The 16,738-nt window shown below is 41.6% G+C and overlaps 1 protein-coding gene across 1 annotated transcript in view; it reads right to left on the reverse strand.

Moving 5' to 3' along the window:
* EFEMP1 (EGF containing fibulin extracellular matrix protein 1) overlaps window positions 1–14,476 on the reverse strand; it is a 51,271-nt gene extending 36,795 nt beyond the window's left edge. Inside the window, exons 1-5 of the mRNA XM_048938192.1 lie at window positions 14,351–14,476; window positions 14,000–14,091; window positions 13,832–13,919; window positions 10,863–10,911; window positions 10,430–10,690 (exon numbers count right to left, since the gene is read on the reverse strand). Of these exons, the coding sequence (XP_048794149.1) occupies window positions 10,430–10,690; window positions 10,863–10,911; window positions 13,832–13,915 (394 nt within the window). The 5' untranslated portion in view covers window positions 13,916–13,919; window positions 14,000–14,091; window positions 14,351–14,476. The remainder of the gene's footprint in view (window positions 1–10,429; window positions 10,691–10,862; window positions 10,912–13,831; window positions 13,920–13,999; window positions 14,092–14,350) is intronic.
* Window positions 14,477–16,738: the final 2,262 nt, after the last annotated feature.

The raw sequence follows: 16,738 nt of genomic DNA on the forward strand, positions 1-16,738 counted from the left end.
GTGAATACAGAAATTTGAGTTTAATCACAGTGGAAAGAACATTTTGATTTAAAGACAGAATGAAGCAACCTTTTCATGATGATACATACTACAAATTAAGATTTTTTTCCTTGTATAGGCATACAGAGCAACAGTTTCTAATAGAGGAATAGTTTACATCTTGGAACTGAAAAATAAAAAGCAGACCCCTCAAAATCATTCACACACGGCATAACATTAGAATTTACAATCATATTTTTTAGCTTGTTTAAATAATAGTCAACAGTGCTTATGATGGAAAAACAGGTGATTTTCTCCTGTATTCAACTGCTGCAGTGTTTGAGCTCTCCTGCTTCCACAAACCCAGGAGGCAGGACAGCACCCATCACTATGGAAGGCTGACTTAGACATGCCATTTTTACCCGCCTGTCCAATGCTCTCTGCACCAGGCCTACAATGTTGGCAATATCTTTACTTGGGGTCTTGCAACTATCCTTGACTTTTCTACTCGAGGAATCTACAAGGAGTGAGCTGGAAAGAAATTCTGTCCTGACCCTATGAATTAAGCCAGTTAAGATTAAGATCTAGACACAGTACATGCAAGCAGGATGACTTTGGATGAGAATGGTCTTTTTTTCCTTTTTGCTTGGGAATTGCATTTGGATTCTGTGCGCCTTCCTGATTTGTTTCCCTACTCTTCTGTAAGGAATCAAGTAGTAAGGTATCTTCCACAGGGGCAGATCATTGGGTATTCCAAAGCTTTGTTTATTTTTACTTGACAATGCACTAACTGCAGTGCTGTCTATTGAAATACTGTTTAACTAATTCCAAGTGTGACAACCAATACATGGTTTTATTTGGTTCACATCTATCATGTAAGAGCTGTGCAGATATGTTTCCTGATAAGAAAGAACCTTGAGAACACATTTATCTGCTGAGAAAGTGCTTTAAATACAGGAGGACAGAAAAGTACAAGATCTATGAATACAGGAGCAAAACAAAATGGTTTTGAAACTGATGTAGAACAGCTGTTAGGTACTTAACAAAGACTATCTATTTCTTAAAATGCTGCTAAACTTATCAACTGAGATGAAATTTCTCCAAATATGAACTGTCTTTGTTGCTTTGTACAAATTCCATTTAATGCTAGCTCTTTTCTAATGCATCCCAGACGTACAAACTTCTCCAATAAATCTCAGTGAGAAAGACATTTCCCATCATTCTGATCAGGATAGTTTTACAACCTAGGTCAAGTTATCTGTAATCACACCTACCCTCCTGCTCATTTTGTGTTTCATTCATTTTCTTCTGCACGTCTGTTACTAAATGTCAGTTTATAGGCAACATCTCTAAAACCATACAGAAAATTGTTATCTGTCCAAAGTCATTGCACTTCCCAATTCTAGTTATTAGAACCAGCAACGGTTACAGTATTGATAATGATTTCTGTTTAAGTTAATGCTAAGAAATGCTCAGTAATTGACTGTCCAAACGGCATGCTATTTTTTTATCCCACAGATGTCTTTTTCAGCTAACGCCTTCAAATCTTGTGAATTTGAACAGCAAACTTCTACATTTTCTTTGTATATAAAACCTCTGTATAGGTTTCATACAGCAGTATTGCTACTCAACTTACCAAAGCTTTGCTTTTCCATTGGCCAGTACTCTTTTATAAAAAAGCCATCTCTCTGTTATAAAATTCATGGGTGGACAGACATCAGTTACTTTGAAAACTCAGGTTGAAGATCTTGCTGGTGTGCTGGACAACAAATACCCATTAAGCCTTTCATTCTTGGAACTCTGAAATCACTGCGCTCTCTGTTTCTTTTGCTATCTACTTGAAGCATAAGTTTGAATGCATACGTTATGACCAGTTACCTGTTAACAAAAAGTCCATGCATGCATATGCATATGAAAATCCTGGAACAAGTTCTGCTTGTACTCAAAAAACTACACTGAACATCTGTTCAGACATGGACTGAACACCCTCAAGTGCAATGTCACATCTGCTTATATCATACCGCAGCGGGTCACGCATTAGAGTAGAAATTTATTCCAGATTAAATCCAGCTTGGAAGAGAAAGCTGTTTTCTCCTTTTTAGAACTGTTTTAGATGGGCTTCAACAATGCTTAGATACATCCCCTGAAAGGGCAGATTTTTTTATTAGGAGTTAATAAAGACTGATTCAGAGCTTCCCAAATTAAAGCAGAAACAAACAAGCCACAAAAAATTCATAACCAAAAAACCTAACAATGCAACAAATCCTTTGTACTGGAGAATGACTTAAGTAAGCAAAATAGCTGTGGCTATAGCATTTTTCACTGAGGTGAAGTTACTCATTAAGATATTCACAAACAGGCAAAGGTTTACTGAATATCTAGTTCTAAAAACACTTAATTAAAAAATTAGGATATATTATGCCAGAAAAGGTTTAATTCATGCCTGTGCTTCAGGAACCCTTTCTGAGCAATGTAATTTCTAAAAGTGTGTCTAACAAATGTTTTCTTAGTACCTTTTTCAGCTTCAAAGCTACGGGCTTCTCCATGTAATTATACAAAGCAGTAATTAGTCATTTCTCCGCTATACGTACAACTTCAAACATGATTTGACATGATTAACGTGGTTTTCAGTTCAGCAAATAAAACACAAAGATGTGAATGAGCATAAAAGGTATTTTATGATAATTGCATGTATGTTAAACGATTTCGTAACTCTGATTTCAAATCCCTCTTGTATTTTTAGTTAAGTTAAAATGTAAATGAAAGAAGGTACAAACAGGATTCTGGTGTACTTAGCATGTCTTCTGTTTCTTCCTTTATAGTGCAAAATGGCAAATAGCTTTTAATCTAAAATTACTGCTTTTTGGCTGCTAAGAAAAAGCTTAGCAAATTAAAGATGAAAACAGATGACTATCTGTGATATGTCAAGCTTTTTATTCACCAACATCATTCAGGTTGATTACTTATTCCATATATTCTTGTCATCTACAGGGAGAAGAGATCTTAGTGGCCAAGTTCAAATCTTTGGGTCCTGTGGACAGAAGCACCTGAACTTTGGCAGGTATGTGGCAAACTTCCCTTTGATAAGATCCTTCCAGCCAACAGGATGCTTCAAGTATGATAACGATCCAGAAAAAACATAGCTCCAAAAGCCTCACGGAGGGGAAAATGAGGGTAAATATTCTTGAAGTGTATTGAAAGGAGATGGCCAAGCTCACCTCATATAAAATCCACCAACAAAAAGTAGAAGTTCCTATCCAGTTAACACACAGGACAGAGAGATTTGCCATGACAGTTCTGTACAGGAATAGTCTGTTATATCACATCTATCAGTATGTTCTGATGCAACCTCGTAAGGTGAAATCCAAAATTCCTCTTTCTTATTGTGGTTTCAAAAAGATCAAAAGTATCTCACTGATGCATCACATCTCATTGTCCTGGATGATAGAGAAAAACCTCAGAAGAGCAGGCCTGAGCAACACACAATTCAAACAACAACTGAGTTTGGTTCGCTTGGCTACACTACAGCAGACTATTTTTTATTTTATCCTTAGCAAAGGATATGCAAAGAAACACAGACATCACTACATGGTGTAGTGAGCAATCAAACAGACTGCTTCTTTATCTGTGGGTAGCTTTGTTCCTCCTTTAGGAATATTTTGGCACATGTAGAAAGCCAAGTGCAAGTAGTAGGTATCATCCTCAGTTGCCATTATCAAAGAGAAATGAAGAAAATCACTTGAAAAGAGAATAAAATAACAAAAATAGCAGTTCTGATCTTCTGCTCTTGAATTAGTTTTCCAGCTTGCTAAATTGTGCAATCTTGCACGTTGGAGATGTGCAAGAAACGTCTAGAAATGTCTTGGACCTTTAAAAAGTATTCATCAGTAACACTGTTATCTTTTAGGGATGTTCTATGGTTAGAAAGAGTGACTGAATGTAAGTCAAACTTCCAATATGAAAATACAACATATTACAATATAGAAACGCTCCTGCCTAAGTAATACAAAGCAGGAATCTGGTGTAAAAATAGGAGAAAATGTTGAAGGACAGAAAATTCCCTTAAGCAAACAGCAAGCTAAAGAACTATAATGCAGTAGTTTGGGATGAACTGTAGAGAGATGATTGCAAACAGAAACAGAATAATGCAATACCTCTTTCATGAAAGTAAGGCAGGAAGAACCCATGCACAGTGACAATGGTCATCCCTGTAACTTAATCCAGGAGAGGTACCAAAAGCAGCTCTGGGATGGCCTCACACAGCTGTCACAGCTGTGGAAACTCTGTACCACTGCAACTCTGCAGGCCACAAATCCTTAACAGTAAGTTTGGAAACGAGCACCCAAACCTAGCCCACACTCTCACTCATCATTTTCATGCTACCTAATGCTGTCAAATGCAAAAGATGACAGTTATCTTTCCTTGCAAACTTTACTGACTTTTAGGATGCTTTCAACCCAGTTTTTACAACAGATGCAGCAAATTCCTTGCAAAGATACCTAAATACTCTGTGCCTTCTAACAAGGTGCCTGACATACTGAGATGCCCAAGTAGAATCAGACACGTTCTTCCCCTTTGCTATCTAATGTTATTCCCAACTGTGTTACGAAAAGATCTCCAGCTTGCAGCCTGACAGGCTGAAGGAGGACAGATGGCTGAAGGCTTGGACTTCCTCTATGCCTTCTGAATACATTTGGTATGCTTTGTCTGGCGAAGCACTAGCCTCCTCGGAGCTGCTAAGCCAACAGGCTTTACAATCAACAAATTAAACCCAAAAGCATGAAAGTATGACAGTCAGCATGACCACTCTACAGTCCCATATCTCTTGAACAAGAAATCATGAGAATTGCTAGCGAGTTTACTTAACTTGAACCTGAAGTTTAGTGATTGCTTGCATAATCCCAATTCAAGAAGCTAAGGTAAATACAACTTTCGGAAGCCTGCCTGAATCTAGGACATTTGGCATGATTAGCATATGGTATGAATCTTAATGGCAACAGACTCAGCATTTTCCTGCAGGGGTCAGAATAATGGAAAAGCAGTAAGCAACTAAAGGAAGTGAAGCAGCTGCTAGTATTTATGCTTGTGATGGATGTTCACAGTAAAATGGTCAGACAGAACAGAGAATATCTATCCAAGGTCTTGACATGACACTCACAGCTGTGCAAATAGCACAGATGGGAAGATGATTTAGAGTGGCCAAATCTTGAAAATGCCCAAAAGCAGGCCCTCGGGCCCTCAAAACAAGATGTTTCTTGTGACCTCCCCTCTGGCCCCTCGTGACTGTTGAGGAGAAGCTCCAGAAAGGACTCTGCAGCATTTTCACAGCTTAGCAGCTTGAACAGTTGGTTTGGGATGGGTTGATGAAGGACAATCTCTGTGTGATGTACCCAAATGTACAAGAAATTAATCGGCTTCTATGAACACTCAGTACGAAGAGCTGTGAAAGTGTCAGTTCGTATTCTTCTGTGGATTCTCTTAGATCTGTAAAATTCCTATGGCTGTTCCAAGGAATCAGCATTAGCATGTATAACCAGGTTGGTCTCTTAGGGTGCCTACTGCTGGCAGAGTGTTCTCCACTTGCTGAAGTACTGCAGCAAACATGTACGGCCTAACTTTGCTTGCATAAGCACTTTGATAAACTTATGGCAGTTCTTAGAGTACTCTTACTTTGGATTGTCTTCCTAAAATAAATAACTAGACTTTATTTTTTCCTACCACAGCTCTTTTCCTCACCCCATCCTCATTAAACTCATTATCTGTTTAGAGTAACATTCTGGAAATGAACACAAGCTCTTTTAAAAGTCATCTCAAAAGTAATTTAAAAGAACTCCTTAAGTGCAAGGAGAACATTTGGGATGCTGCAATGAGTTCTGACTGCAGGAATTGTTTTACAAAAGGCTCCCCAGAACATTTCTGGGGCCAGCCTAAAACACTGTTAGAGCTATGGTCTTGTTGTGCATTCTAGTTATGTCTAGCTTACATAACAGTCATGGGCAACAGGGACAAATGAGAAGCTGGTGTAGGCATTCCTGAATCCCAGTACATTCCTTTCTGAAGGCCTCTAGGCTTTTGATTTACTTTGCTCCTGGAGCCTGAATGCTCGTTAGTGGCTGTGAAGTATTATCAACACTCCTGCAGTGCATTTCAGATTTAGTTTCATCTGAACAGGATTGGGATTGCATGTTCCAAGACTGCTCTGCAGGACAGCTTGAAGCACAGTAAGGGGAAGCTCATTAGGATGTGTGTTGCAGAAGTGCACTATGCACCCAAGCCAAAATGTCAAGAAAGAGCACCCGAATGGAGGCACAGCAAGCCTCTCCAGCCAGGGCTGGTTCTGAAAAGAGCTGGGCTCAATGCACATGTATTTGTCCCATTTGTAGTTTGTGCTCTTTGCATACTACTTGCACATATAGGTCTTACGGAAAGTAATTTCAGTATGGAAAACAAAATATCATGAGCTGTTTCCCCCTACTGCTCTCCCCCTAAGAGAGGAAATCTAGAGATGCAAAAGTTAGATTTATGTAGATTTGGACTTACATAACTTCTCAAGATAAAAGCCTAGACTGGGTATAAGTTACTTTGGAAAGTATCAGAAAACTGAACTAACCCCCTCCCTGAACCCTACTTATGAAGGGACCCCTAAAATGATTTTGCAGGGGAAAAAATACAGAACAGAAAAAAAAAAAAAGTCAAAAGATGGGAGAAATAAAAAGCAAATAACCAAGTCTGGGCAGAATTATCTGGAATAAATGCACCATTTTTTTTTCATATAAAAAGCATTAACCATCATATTACAGCTCCTTTTCCATGTACTCCTCAGTCACAGCAGCGCAAAGGTTTACAAGGAGACTGAATATAGGGCTGCAGAAATATAGGAAGCTAAACTAATGAGGGTGGTCTGGAGAGCAAAATAAATAAATAAATAAATAAATAAAAATTTGATTGCTTTATAGCTTGTATTGCCAGCATGACAGGAAGGGAAAACAAACAGCCAAAAGCCTTCCATTCTCAAATTCACAAGTTACTTGGCATCTTTGCTCCCCCCCCTCCTGTTCTCCCCTCTACCCTCTCATGTAAGTGTTATGACATTCAAGGAAAAGCTCATAGCTTCTTGCAGGCTAGATTTGACAAAATTGAATTAATTGGGTGATTTTCTTTTGATTCCAATAAGAGTAGACTCAAATCACAGAGTCTAACAACAATTCAGTTCTGCAGGCAGGCAACAGAGTTCAAGTATTTGATTAGAAAGAGGCAAAGAAGTACCTGTGTATTAGTGAACTCAGTAATTTATTTCAATATATTTCTTATTCTGCTTTTGGCTTCTCCCATAGTGAGCAATACTCTTGTATTGGCAGGTGAGAATATCAGAGTGGTTTCCTGAAAATGCTGGTTGGTGCCATATGGGAATCAAGCTGGTGACCAATTCAGCAGCACTTCACGTGCTATTAGGAAGTAGGGTGGGGTCAACATTATCTTGAATTCTGCATTTAATAGTTTTATCACAATTCAACTGTTGGATCACAATTACTTTGTACATTTTCTAGGTACACACAGAAAATCTTTATCCAAAATAAACTCCCCTCACTTTCTCATCTGTTTTGGAGATTCCTAGCACCTACTGTTCAGATACAGCATGCTAAGAGATCCCCAGAGTTTTGCTACCTCCACTTCTGACAACCAGAGTTAGACAAGAACTTGGTTTGGATCAAGAGAAGTTATAAAAATGATCTTCACATACAACGTACATACATCATAGTTATTTCTATGGCCTTGTCTTCTTTGACACAATGTACTTTACTGCCAATCTGCCATCTGTGCTATTAGTATGCTACGTAGCCTGTAATAAATACCAGCACGCATCAGATACAAGAAGTACTCAACACTGACAAAAACTTCAACTTTCACTTGCTTTCTTCAGGTCAGAGGTTAAGAAGGTATTAAAACTCTTGTAGCTCAGACACACAGCCAAGTGCAGAGAATCCCACACCTCCAGGAATCTTTATCCTATCAACAGAAATGGGATCTGGACATACAGTATCTTTCTTTGCCTAAGAATGAAGTTCAGCACATTACTGAAGCTACTTAGTCAAACATGAATAATGTCATTTCTGTATTCCAAGCACAAAATCCAACATGGGCTTGGCCTATCGTACTCTCACAATTCAATGTTTAAAAAAGGGAATGGACAATGTATGGTAACAGGAGGCCCCTACTACTCCAGCATGATGTCAGCAATATAGCTCCTTAGAGCACGTTATTGTTTTAAACAGAGGTCTCCACACTTTCACATTGGTTATAAAATACTTAGTGCTGCTGGACTGGAAGGAAGAATGTCATACATCTGCAAACAATTAGAAGGAGCTGGGCTTCATATTTGATTTACTAAACAATAAAACAAGCTTAAGTGTGACTATATGTATAAGTTACACTCCCTAGGAGCCTCAAGCAGTTATCATAGCAAAGTCTTTTAACCATAATTAAATAAATCCACAGTGGGACCATTGCTGATCAAGATTATTTTTTATAAGACATTTTCAGTAGTGAAGATCATGAAGTTGAATGCATGCTTTAAGTGCTCCTAAAGTCTTTTATCCTTTCTTTCAAGCACACTATCCACTACATTTTCTCCAGCTGGAATTCATTCAGTACAATATATTTCAGCTTTTAGGCAGTAACATTTCCATACTTTCTGCATTTAGAATGAAATTTTGGCACAGGGAGATTAGTAGCAAAACTCTGAATCAGTAAAGCTCAAGATTTCACCATAGTTTGTATGTCTGTTAGTTAGAAGTTCTGGTACTCTAACAAAAACAGTTAGTTGTTATTATAAATTAACCACAGATTTGTAAATTGAATATAAATATTTGGTTTTAACTTCCAGGAAACTAAAACATGGAGAAAAGATATTAATGTATCATTTCTCAAAACAAAACCCTAGCAGCTTATCAGTGTCTAAGTTAACCCTGTCACACAACCTTTATTCAGAATATACAAAGGCATTGGTACCATTTGCCATTAAGCTTTACTATACTATCACTTGTACACCTAAAGCCATTACAGCAAGAGTGATGTTTGTGCTTGCAATTTTTCCAGCATTATCTGCAAATATTATAAAAGAGCAGTGCTAAGTGCCCAACTGCAAACTCTTCATCGTAACTGACCAGTGAAGGGGAGTTTTTATAGCACAGCAGATCACCTGCAGTGGCTCATGCTGGATCAAACACAGGAGTTCAGTACTCTCTCCTTGGATCTGCTAGCCCTGTTCTAAATTGAGCTGGGGGAAAAATAACTTGCCATCCTTGGCATTAATTTTTCCTCAACAGCCCCAAATAAACACTTGGGATTAAAGGATAGTACAGTGCTGACCCTCCTCTGACAGGCTCTTCACTTGATATTCTTGAATTAGAAAGACAGAAATGCCCAGCATCAGACAAAGTAGAAATGCAACTCCAAGGCTTTGCTCATCAAAACAACTTATCCAGACTCCATGACGATTACTATGCTTCAGAAGCACGGGGAATTTACTCACTGGTGATAAATAACATTCCATATATATATATATATGAATACCAAAGAGAAAGGAACTACCACTGTAAAATACAGCATACTCTGATTATAGTCAGTCATGTACTATTTTATATGATTATACTGTTAAGGACCACAGAAATGGAAAGGATGAACCACGGGGTCACAACTTGCCCTCTGTTTGCATGGGTATCCCACTGACATGCTTAGAAGCCAAGTTTATGAGCAAGGAGTAGAATATATTTTTATGAAAGAAAATGAAACAGCGGACAAAACATCTGTTACTTCAGCAAGTATAAGAGTAAACTATTTATATAAAATAATAAATGAAACAGTCTTAGTTTACAGTAGTGCTTGTGAGTCTGGTTCCTGAATGCATACAATTAACATTGCTAATACTCTGAGAATTTTGGCACGCTGTGCAGTGTATGTACACCCAGATGAAAACTCTTCATTGCCATAGTTTCAGAGAGTGGCTAGACCATGACTGGAAATAAGTTGGCTGGGTCTGTGGAGGACTACTTCCACAGAGACCAGAAGAGCACAAGATGTTCAGATGTTTGGTTCCTAGTGCTTGAGGAATGTGTGTCAGACATATATGAGTGACATAAAACACTGCATTGTTCAGCATTACAATCTGATCTAAGCAAAGGCTCACACTTCTTTTTTTTTTTTGTTCCATTCAGCATCACCTTACTGAAAACAAACCCAGCAGCATAGTTTTGCATGTCTTCAGAAGATGTCTGCAGGACATCCTGCTGTGTTACCTGTCACCTCCTTAAGGAGGTGTGTACGTGTCCAATCTAATGGCGTACAAATTCCTAACAAATTCAGAGACCTAAGCTGTTATTTTCCAGGCTTAGATTTGTTATCACGTACACTGCAGTTATACTGAAAGTAAAACACACGGCAGCTTGCTTACCTTGGCACACATTGTGCTCACTTTGCTCATACCCAGCTGCACACTGAATTTGATGAGTTGGGTTTGGAGGGGCACGGTTAGGATCAGCTGGAGTCCGGCGAATGACGTTGTTTCGACCACTAGTGGATTCAGCTGCTGCTTCTTCTCGCTCATTTACAATAATTTGGGCTGTTCTAGGTAGACAGAGGTATCCTCCATAGTGGTTAACACATTTCATCCCACCTTTACATGCATCTGGGACTATTTCACATTCATCAATATCTGTGGTTAGCAACAACACAAATCATGCTTTTAACAGTCGAATCCTCTGCAACAGCCATTAATACAAACAACACAATGAAGCATGCAAGCACACTCCTTGTCTGAAACAGGAATGTGACAATACTGAAGTAATTCCAGCAGCAAGTTTTTCTTTGGAAGTGATTTACTGTACCTTTGCACCGTTGCCTAACAGGATCCCATTCATAGCCATCTGTGCATTGCTACAGATAAAAGAGGAAAGAAAACATTGGTAAGAAAAATATTGCGCTATACAGGATTCTTTATTTTGGAAAAATAAGGATATTTCAATGAACTCCAAGCTTTACACTGGGAGAAATGCAATGTTTCTATATCTTGGAAAGCTAGAGAAATGGCTATTAGTACAGTATTGCTAGGCAGGAACAAGACAAATATGTACAGATAGCGGTTTTGTCTCAGGAAGGTCCCAAGATGTCCGCAGAGTAGGCAAGGCTTTAATAAGAATGGGAAAAGCATCACTTTTTTCTTGTCTTGTTGCTATTTTCTGTTTTAAAGCATCTGCTGTTGCCTGAGTATCAGAACAGATATTTGTTCAATGGATACAACTGACCCAGCTGACCAGGATGGAAAAGTCTTCTAATGAAAGAAAAAGTTTTTCTTCTTCTTTGATCTTGTTCACCTTCCAAGAGGTGAACATCTTTTATTCCAGGCATGAGTTTGCCAGAGGGACTAATGGACCTCAATACCCCTGTATATCATCTTTTCTCCCATTAGCACACTAGCAATGGGGAAAGATCCCATGACAGCTGGAAATTCATTCACATGCACTTTAACCATGTGACTCCAGGAACTGCAGTCTAGGAAGAACAATTTATATTGTGAGACGTACAATAACCGGTTAGAGTTTATAGCAGCAGGACTACTTATGTAAATAAAACTTGACAGAATTCAAACAAGACTGAACTCAGCAACTATTCGTATCAACTCAGGCTGGTAACTTCAGGAAGAATTTTAAATATTCTGCCCTGCAGTTTAAGAAAATATCTTTGTTATCCCTCTGCCCAAAAGCATTAAAGTGTCTAGAATGCAGTAATTTTAATCACCAGTTACATTTCCAGAAATTAGTTAGTTAAGCATCACAATGCTGCCAGCTACAGCAGACATTTAAAACATCAATGAATCAACTGCTGCATTATGCAGGTGCATATGCATTCTGCACTGCTTAGCATATTATTTTAATGGCCTTATAGAAAAAAAAGAATCGAGTCAATTAATGTAACTAGCCAGAATCCAGCAAGCAAAATGTTACTGCAACTCTTCTGCCACAGAGAATTGCATAGGAGACAAATTTGACCTTCTGGTGCTGAGATCCACTGGTTCCATGCACTATGCTCAAGTTATTTTGAGAAACTTGTTACAGACACTGACTCAGCAACAGGACTGAAAATATTCTTCATTCTTCATTCACAGGTGACACCAGCCATCTGCTAGATGCAGCAGCGAGTTGGAAGAAAAAGCCTCCAATGTTAGGAAGGGGTAAGTGGACAGCAAATCGTGTATTTCAGTGCTCTATCTCCAAAGGAATGACTACATGCTGAATTGACAACACCAAAGTTACTGTAGCTGTGAAAACCCAAACCCAAAGGAAAACAGCTAATTCGTGCATCTACTGAATCACCTGGTTCCTGCTGATGCACAACAGGAGGGCAGTCTATTTAATAGTAAGGAGCCGAGTCCAACTATTACTGCAGCTGAAAGGAGTTTTACAATAGCAGTGGATTTGGTCCTAAATGAACACAATGTACATATGAGAAACAGTAGCATCCAAAGGGTAAAAATTCCAACAGCAAGTTCTCATTGTTAAATAATTTTATATGATGAGAATCACTGAAGCACCTGAATGCTAAGACCTCTTTGAAAACATAATACCAGGATCCAAGTCACACAGGCATGCTAGAAATCTATTGGTTCAAAAAGATCCATTTAGGCTTATCACAAAAATGCTATTTTTATTTTAATGTGTAACAAATGCTGAAGAAGAAGGGAGTAGGATCCCTATATTAGTGTGAATTTTCAAAATGTAATTAATTCATCTGTTTCCACTTAGACAGAGGGACTTAAAAACACCCCAGAAGCCTCTAAACAAAATCCTCCTGACCACCTATTGCTTCTACAGCCCAGGGTTACAAGTATTTCATGACTGACTTCCTGATGTTCACTGAAGGCTTCCTGGAGCCCCATCTTCTATGGCAAGGTCCAGCTCTGCAATCTTTACTTGCCTGAGCCATCCCACTGACTTCAGTGGGATTACTTGCAGAAAACACAATCTCAGCCTTTGGCTGTGGTTCTGTAACTTTCTGCATGTGTGCAGAATTTTCTGCTTGTGTGGCATTGCGCTGATGTCTGTATACATATTCTGAGGTCCACCCATATGAAGCAAGTTGCAGGGATTACAGCTGTAATCAGATGTAAAAATGTGGGTTTTTCACCAGCCCAAGCCGATGTAATTGCCACTCCTTCTATGACATGTGTTATACAAGCCAAGGAGTGAGCACAGCAGTTTAGAACCAAGAATTTCCAAAAAGGACTTTAAACTGCTGTTACCTGGTTGTAAGGAGAATCTGCTTTCAGTTTTCCTGTAGAAACTGATCAAGGTGGACAGAACCACTGGTCTAAAGCAGGTCGGCAACTAACATTCATGCAATCACCCCAGGAGCTAAATGCTTCATTAAGAGCAGTGAATTTTTTTAAGTACTTGCATGTTGTTATAAGCAGCTTGAAACATCCAAAGGAAAACACAGAAAAATGTTTGACCTAATTATCCATCAAGTTCCATGTACTTCAAACGAGGGTCCCAGGGACCTTTACTTGAAGAAGGCAGATACAAAAACTAAGCCTCATAGCTTCACTCAGTTCATCAGGCACAGCACACAGATAAGCTTTTCAGAACAGGGAGCCAGAGCCCGTTTTGCTCGGTCTTGCAAACTTCAGCTTTTCAACTACCCTTTCAGCATAGGAACAGCTTATTTTAGGCTAGCATTCAAACTCAAAGAACTTTGCATCGCATGCTACGCGTTGGCAAGAAATTTGGTTTTTCTTAAGGGTCATTTAGAAAAGAATCCCTGCAAAGCAGCAATCATCTCCCGCTCTATTAAACCTTACCGTGTACGTTATGGTTTCCTCAGTTTCCTGTGAATGTACTGTAATGAGAATGAGAGCAGCCAAGAACATAGCTGTCAACATCATGAACCTGGAAAGAAAGAAAAACAAATAAACCGGCGGTATTTTTAGCGCTAGAAAACACAGCGCCCAGCGCGGCGCGCGTCCTACCTGGGCACCGCGGCCAGCACGCAGCCCCTTACTGAGCGGCAGCCGAGGGGAAAAGCCCTGGCAGCGCGGCCAGCCCGCTGCGCCCGATCCAGCTGAAAAACAGTCACAGCAATAATAACAATTAACAACAAACCGCCTTTAAAACAACGCGGCACTTAGCGGCACGTCGGGCGAGGAGAACGCAGCTCGCCAGCCCCGCGTCTCGGCTGCTGAAGCGATTTCTCGAGGGAGCCGCTGACGGTCAGAGAGGACCTCGGAGCGGCACCGACGGCCAACGCCGCGCCGGGCACCTGCCGAGCCGGGCCGCCGAGGGGCGGCGGGGCGCACATCCACCCGCCATCCCGCTCCTACCTGCGGCGGGGCCGGGGCGGCTGCTCCCGGCGGCGCGCTACCGCGGCGGCTCGGCCCCGTCCGTCTGCTGGCTCCGCTGCGGTGCCGGCACCCGCTCCCCCCCCCGGGCCTTCAGCTAAATAGAAACGGTCCCGGCTCCTACCGGAGCCTCCGGACGCCCCCTACCGACCCCTCTGGGCGGCCGGAGCCCGGCTGCTGGGCGGGGCGGGCGGGGCGGGGCGGCACGGGGCATGGGGCACGGCCCTTCGCCGCTCTGCGCTCCCGCTCTCCCGCCCGCACGCCGCCGGCCGAGGCGCCCGGAGGCAGGGCAGGTGCGGGGCCCCGCCGCCATGTTGCGTGCGGGAGGGACACGGCGCGGAGCCGCGTTCCGAGGGAACCGGATGACCCCGCCCGCCCCGCCTCGGGAGCCGAAGCCGGCTCAGCGGCACCGGCTTCGTCTCGCCGGACGTGCTCCCGCCCGGTGTCCGTGCACGGTGTCCCGGCAGGCAGAGCCGAGGAGGACACGATGAGGGGCGTCGGCTGCCGTCCTTCTGGTGCTGCCCGCCCAGCCCCGCGCTGAGGAGAAGTCGGGGCGAGTGACGAACTGCGGGACCGCAGCAGAACGTGCTGAGCTGGAAGGGGCCCACCAGCCCTTCCCCTCACACAGCGCCGTGCGGCTCCCCGCCGCGGGAGTGAGCAGGATCACGGGATCGTTAAGGTTGAAAAAGACCACTGAAATCATCTCGCCCAGCCACCGCTCCGTCCCGCTAAGCCGTGTCCCTCAGTGCCACATCCACCCTTTTTCTCGAGCACCTCCAGGGATGGTGACTCCAGCACCTCCCCGCTCTGCCTGTGCCAATAATGAAGAAAACAGCAGGGAAAAAACGGCCTGAGGAAGGCGGCGAACGGCGCTGCGCGTCCCAACATCTGCGGTATAGGAGCCCAAATAGCAATAAGTGGGAAACCTAGAGCGACACTCACTGACAGTGCTACTGATGGAAGCAGCCCTCTGAGGTTGGCCCCTAATTACTTGTTCTGGCTCCTTCTGCGAATGATGCGCTGTATTCCCCTCGGCTTTAGTGAACTCTGTCACATCTCAGCCTTTGCTTCCTTTTAAAACCACGGTTTTCATGCATTCTTTAACGTGCTGTCTTTATGGCCGCATGTTTGCTTTCTTTTTTTTTTTTTTGTCTTCCTGGCAGGGCTTGTCGCCACTCCTTTTTGTCCTCAAAAACCCAAGGATAGGTAGGCTGAAGGAAGACTGTGTGTGGTCAAAATGTCACTGCACTCTAGCTAATTCTGGCTGCTGGAACTGTCCCTGGGGGCACTAGACAGCTGGACATGATTTAGAGCAGGCTGAGATTGATATTAGAGGCTAGCCTGAAAATAAGGAAAACAAAATTGCACTTTAATCTCTTCTACTCCCAGATCTGACCCCTTTTCCTGTTCCAAATGTACAGAAAATCAAGCACACAGTGAGTTTAAGCAGCTTAAATTTGTCAGCTCAGGGAACCATCGGTGTCAATTTAAGATGATTTCTTTTCTTCACTATGTCATATCAAGTAACACTGGAGTTGTCTGAACTAAGAGCTGGAATGGTGGAGATGCTATTTTCATGTCGGACTTGCAGGAATTTCAGAACATAAATTATTTTGATAACATGGCAGACTGCCTTTCTGCCACACTTCCTGCAAATGTCAGGTTTTTTTTTTTCCACGTTTCAACTCGTAAATGACATAGTGCTAGTGAAGGATAAATTGTGAAGAATTATGCGCCTGACTTTACTGCTGATTAAATATGACAAATGTTGAACTTTTATTTGATGTAAGATTTTACAAGTTGATCTTCGAGGGAGGTAATGTGAGCGTATTGCGTCTGATGTCGGGTGTTTCTTTAGTGCAAACTTAATTTGTTAGCAAACTGCTTTCACGTTTTAACAGAAAGCTGACAGTTAGAGGTAAACCTGTATTTTCTTGTGTATGGGAAATCTTGACGATTTCTGTTGTGCTGAGGCCTTTGGCTAGCTTAGAGCAACTCACACTGTCACATACAGATTTCTAGCAGTGCTCTCTGAGGATATTGAAGTACAACGTTGTTGCCATTTTTTAATTCTTTTTACTTTTACTGAAAGCCAAGCATGCGGTTTGTATGCAGTTTATCCATTTTGCTTCTGCAGTTTACAGAGATGTGCTCACATACTTTGTATGCTTCTGTAAAGTCCAGTGGAAGTGTGGATGCTGTGTGTGGTATTGTATTCTCATCACAGTCCTCTGACATGAAAAGAAAATGTGAGAGTGAGGGCAAGTGGATGAGAAAGGAGCCTCTGCAGAAAGCTGTCCATCTCTTTCATTGCTCCGGCTGTACAGCCACACCAAATCAGGAGACTGAAGGGCTTCAGTAGTGTGAGCA

The sequence above is a fragment of the Lagopus muta genome, chromosome 2, assembly GCF_023343835.1.
Source record: "Lagopus muta isolate bLagMut1 chromosome 2, bLagMut1 primary, whole genome shotgun sequence".
Lineage (NCBI taxonomy): Eukaryota > Metazoa > Chordata > Aves > Galliformes > Phasianidae > Lagopus > Lagopus muta.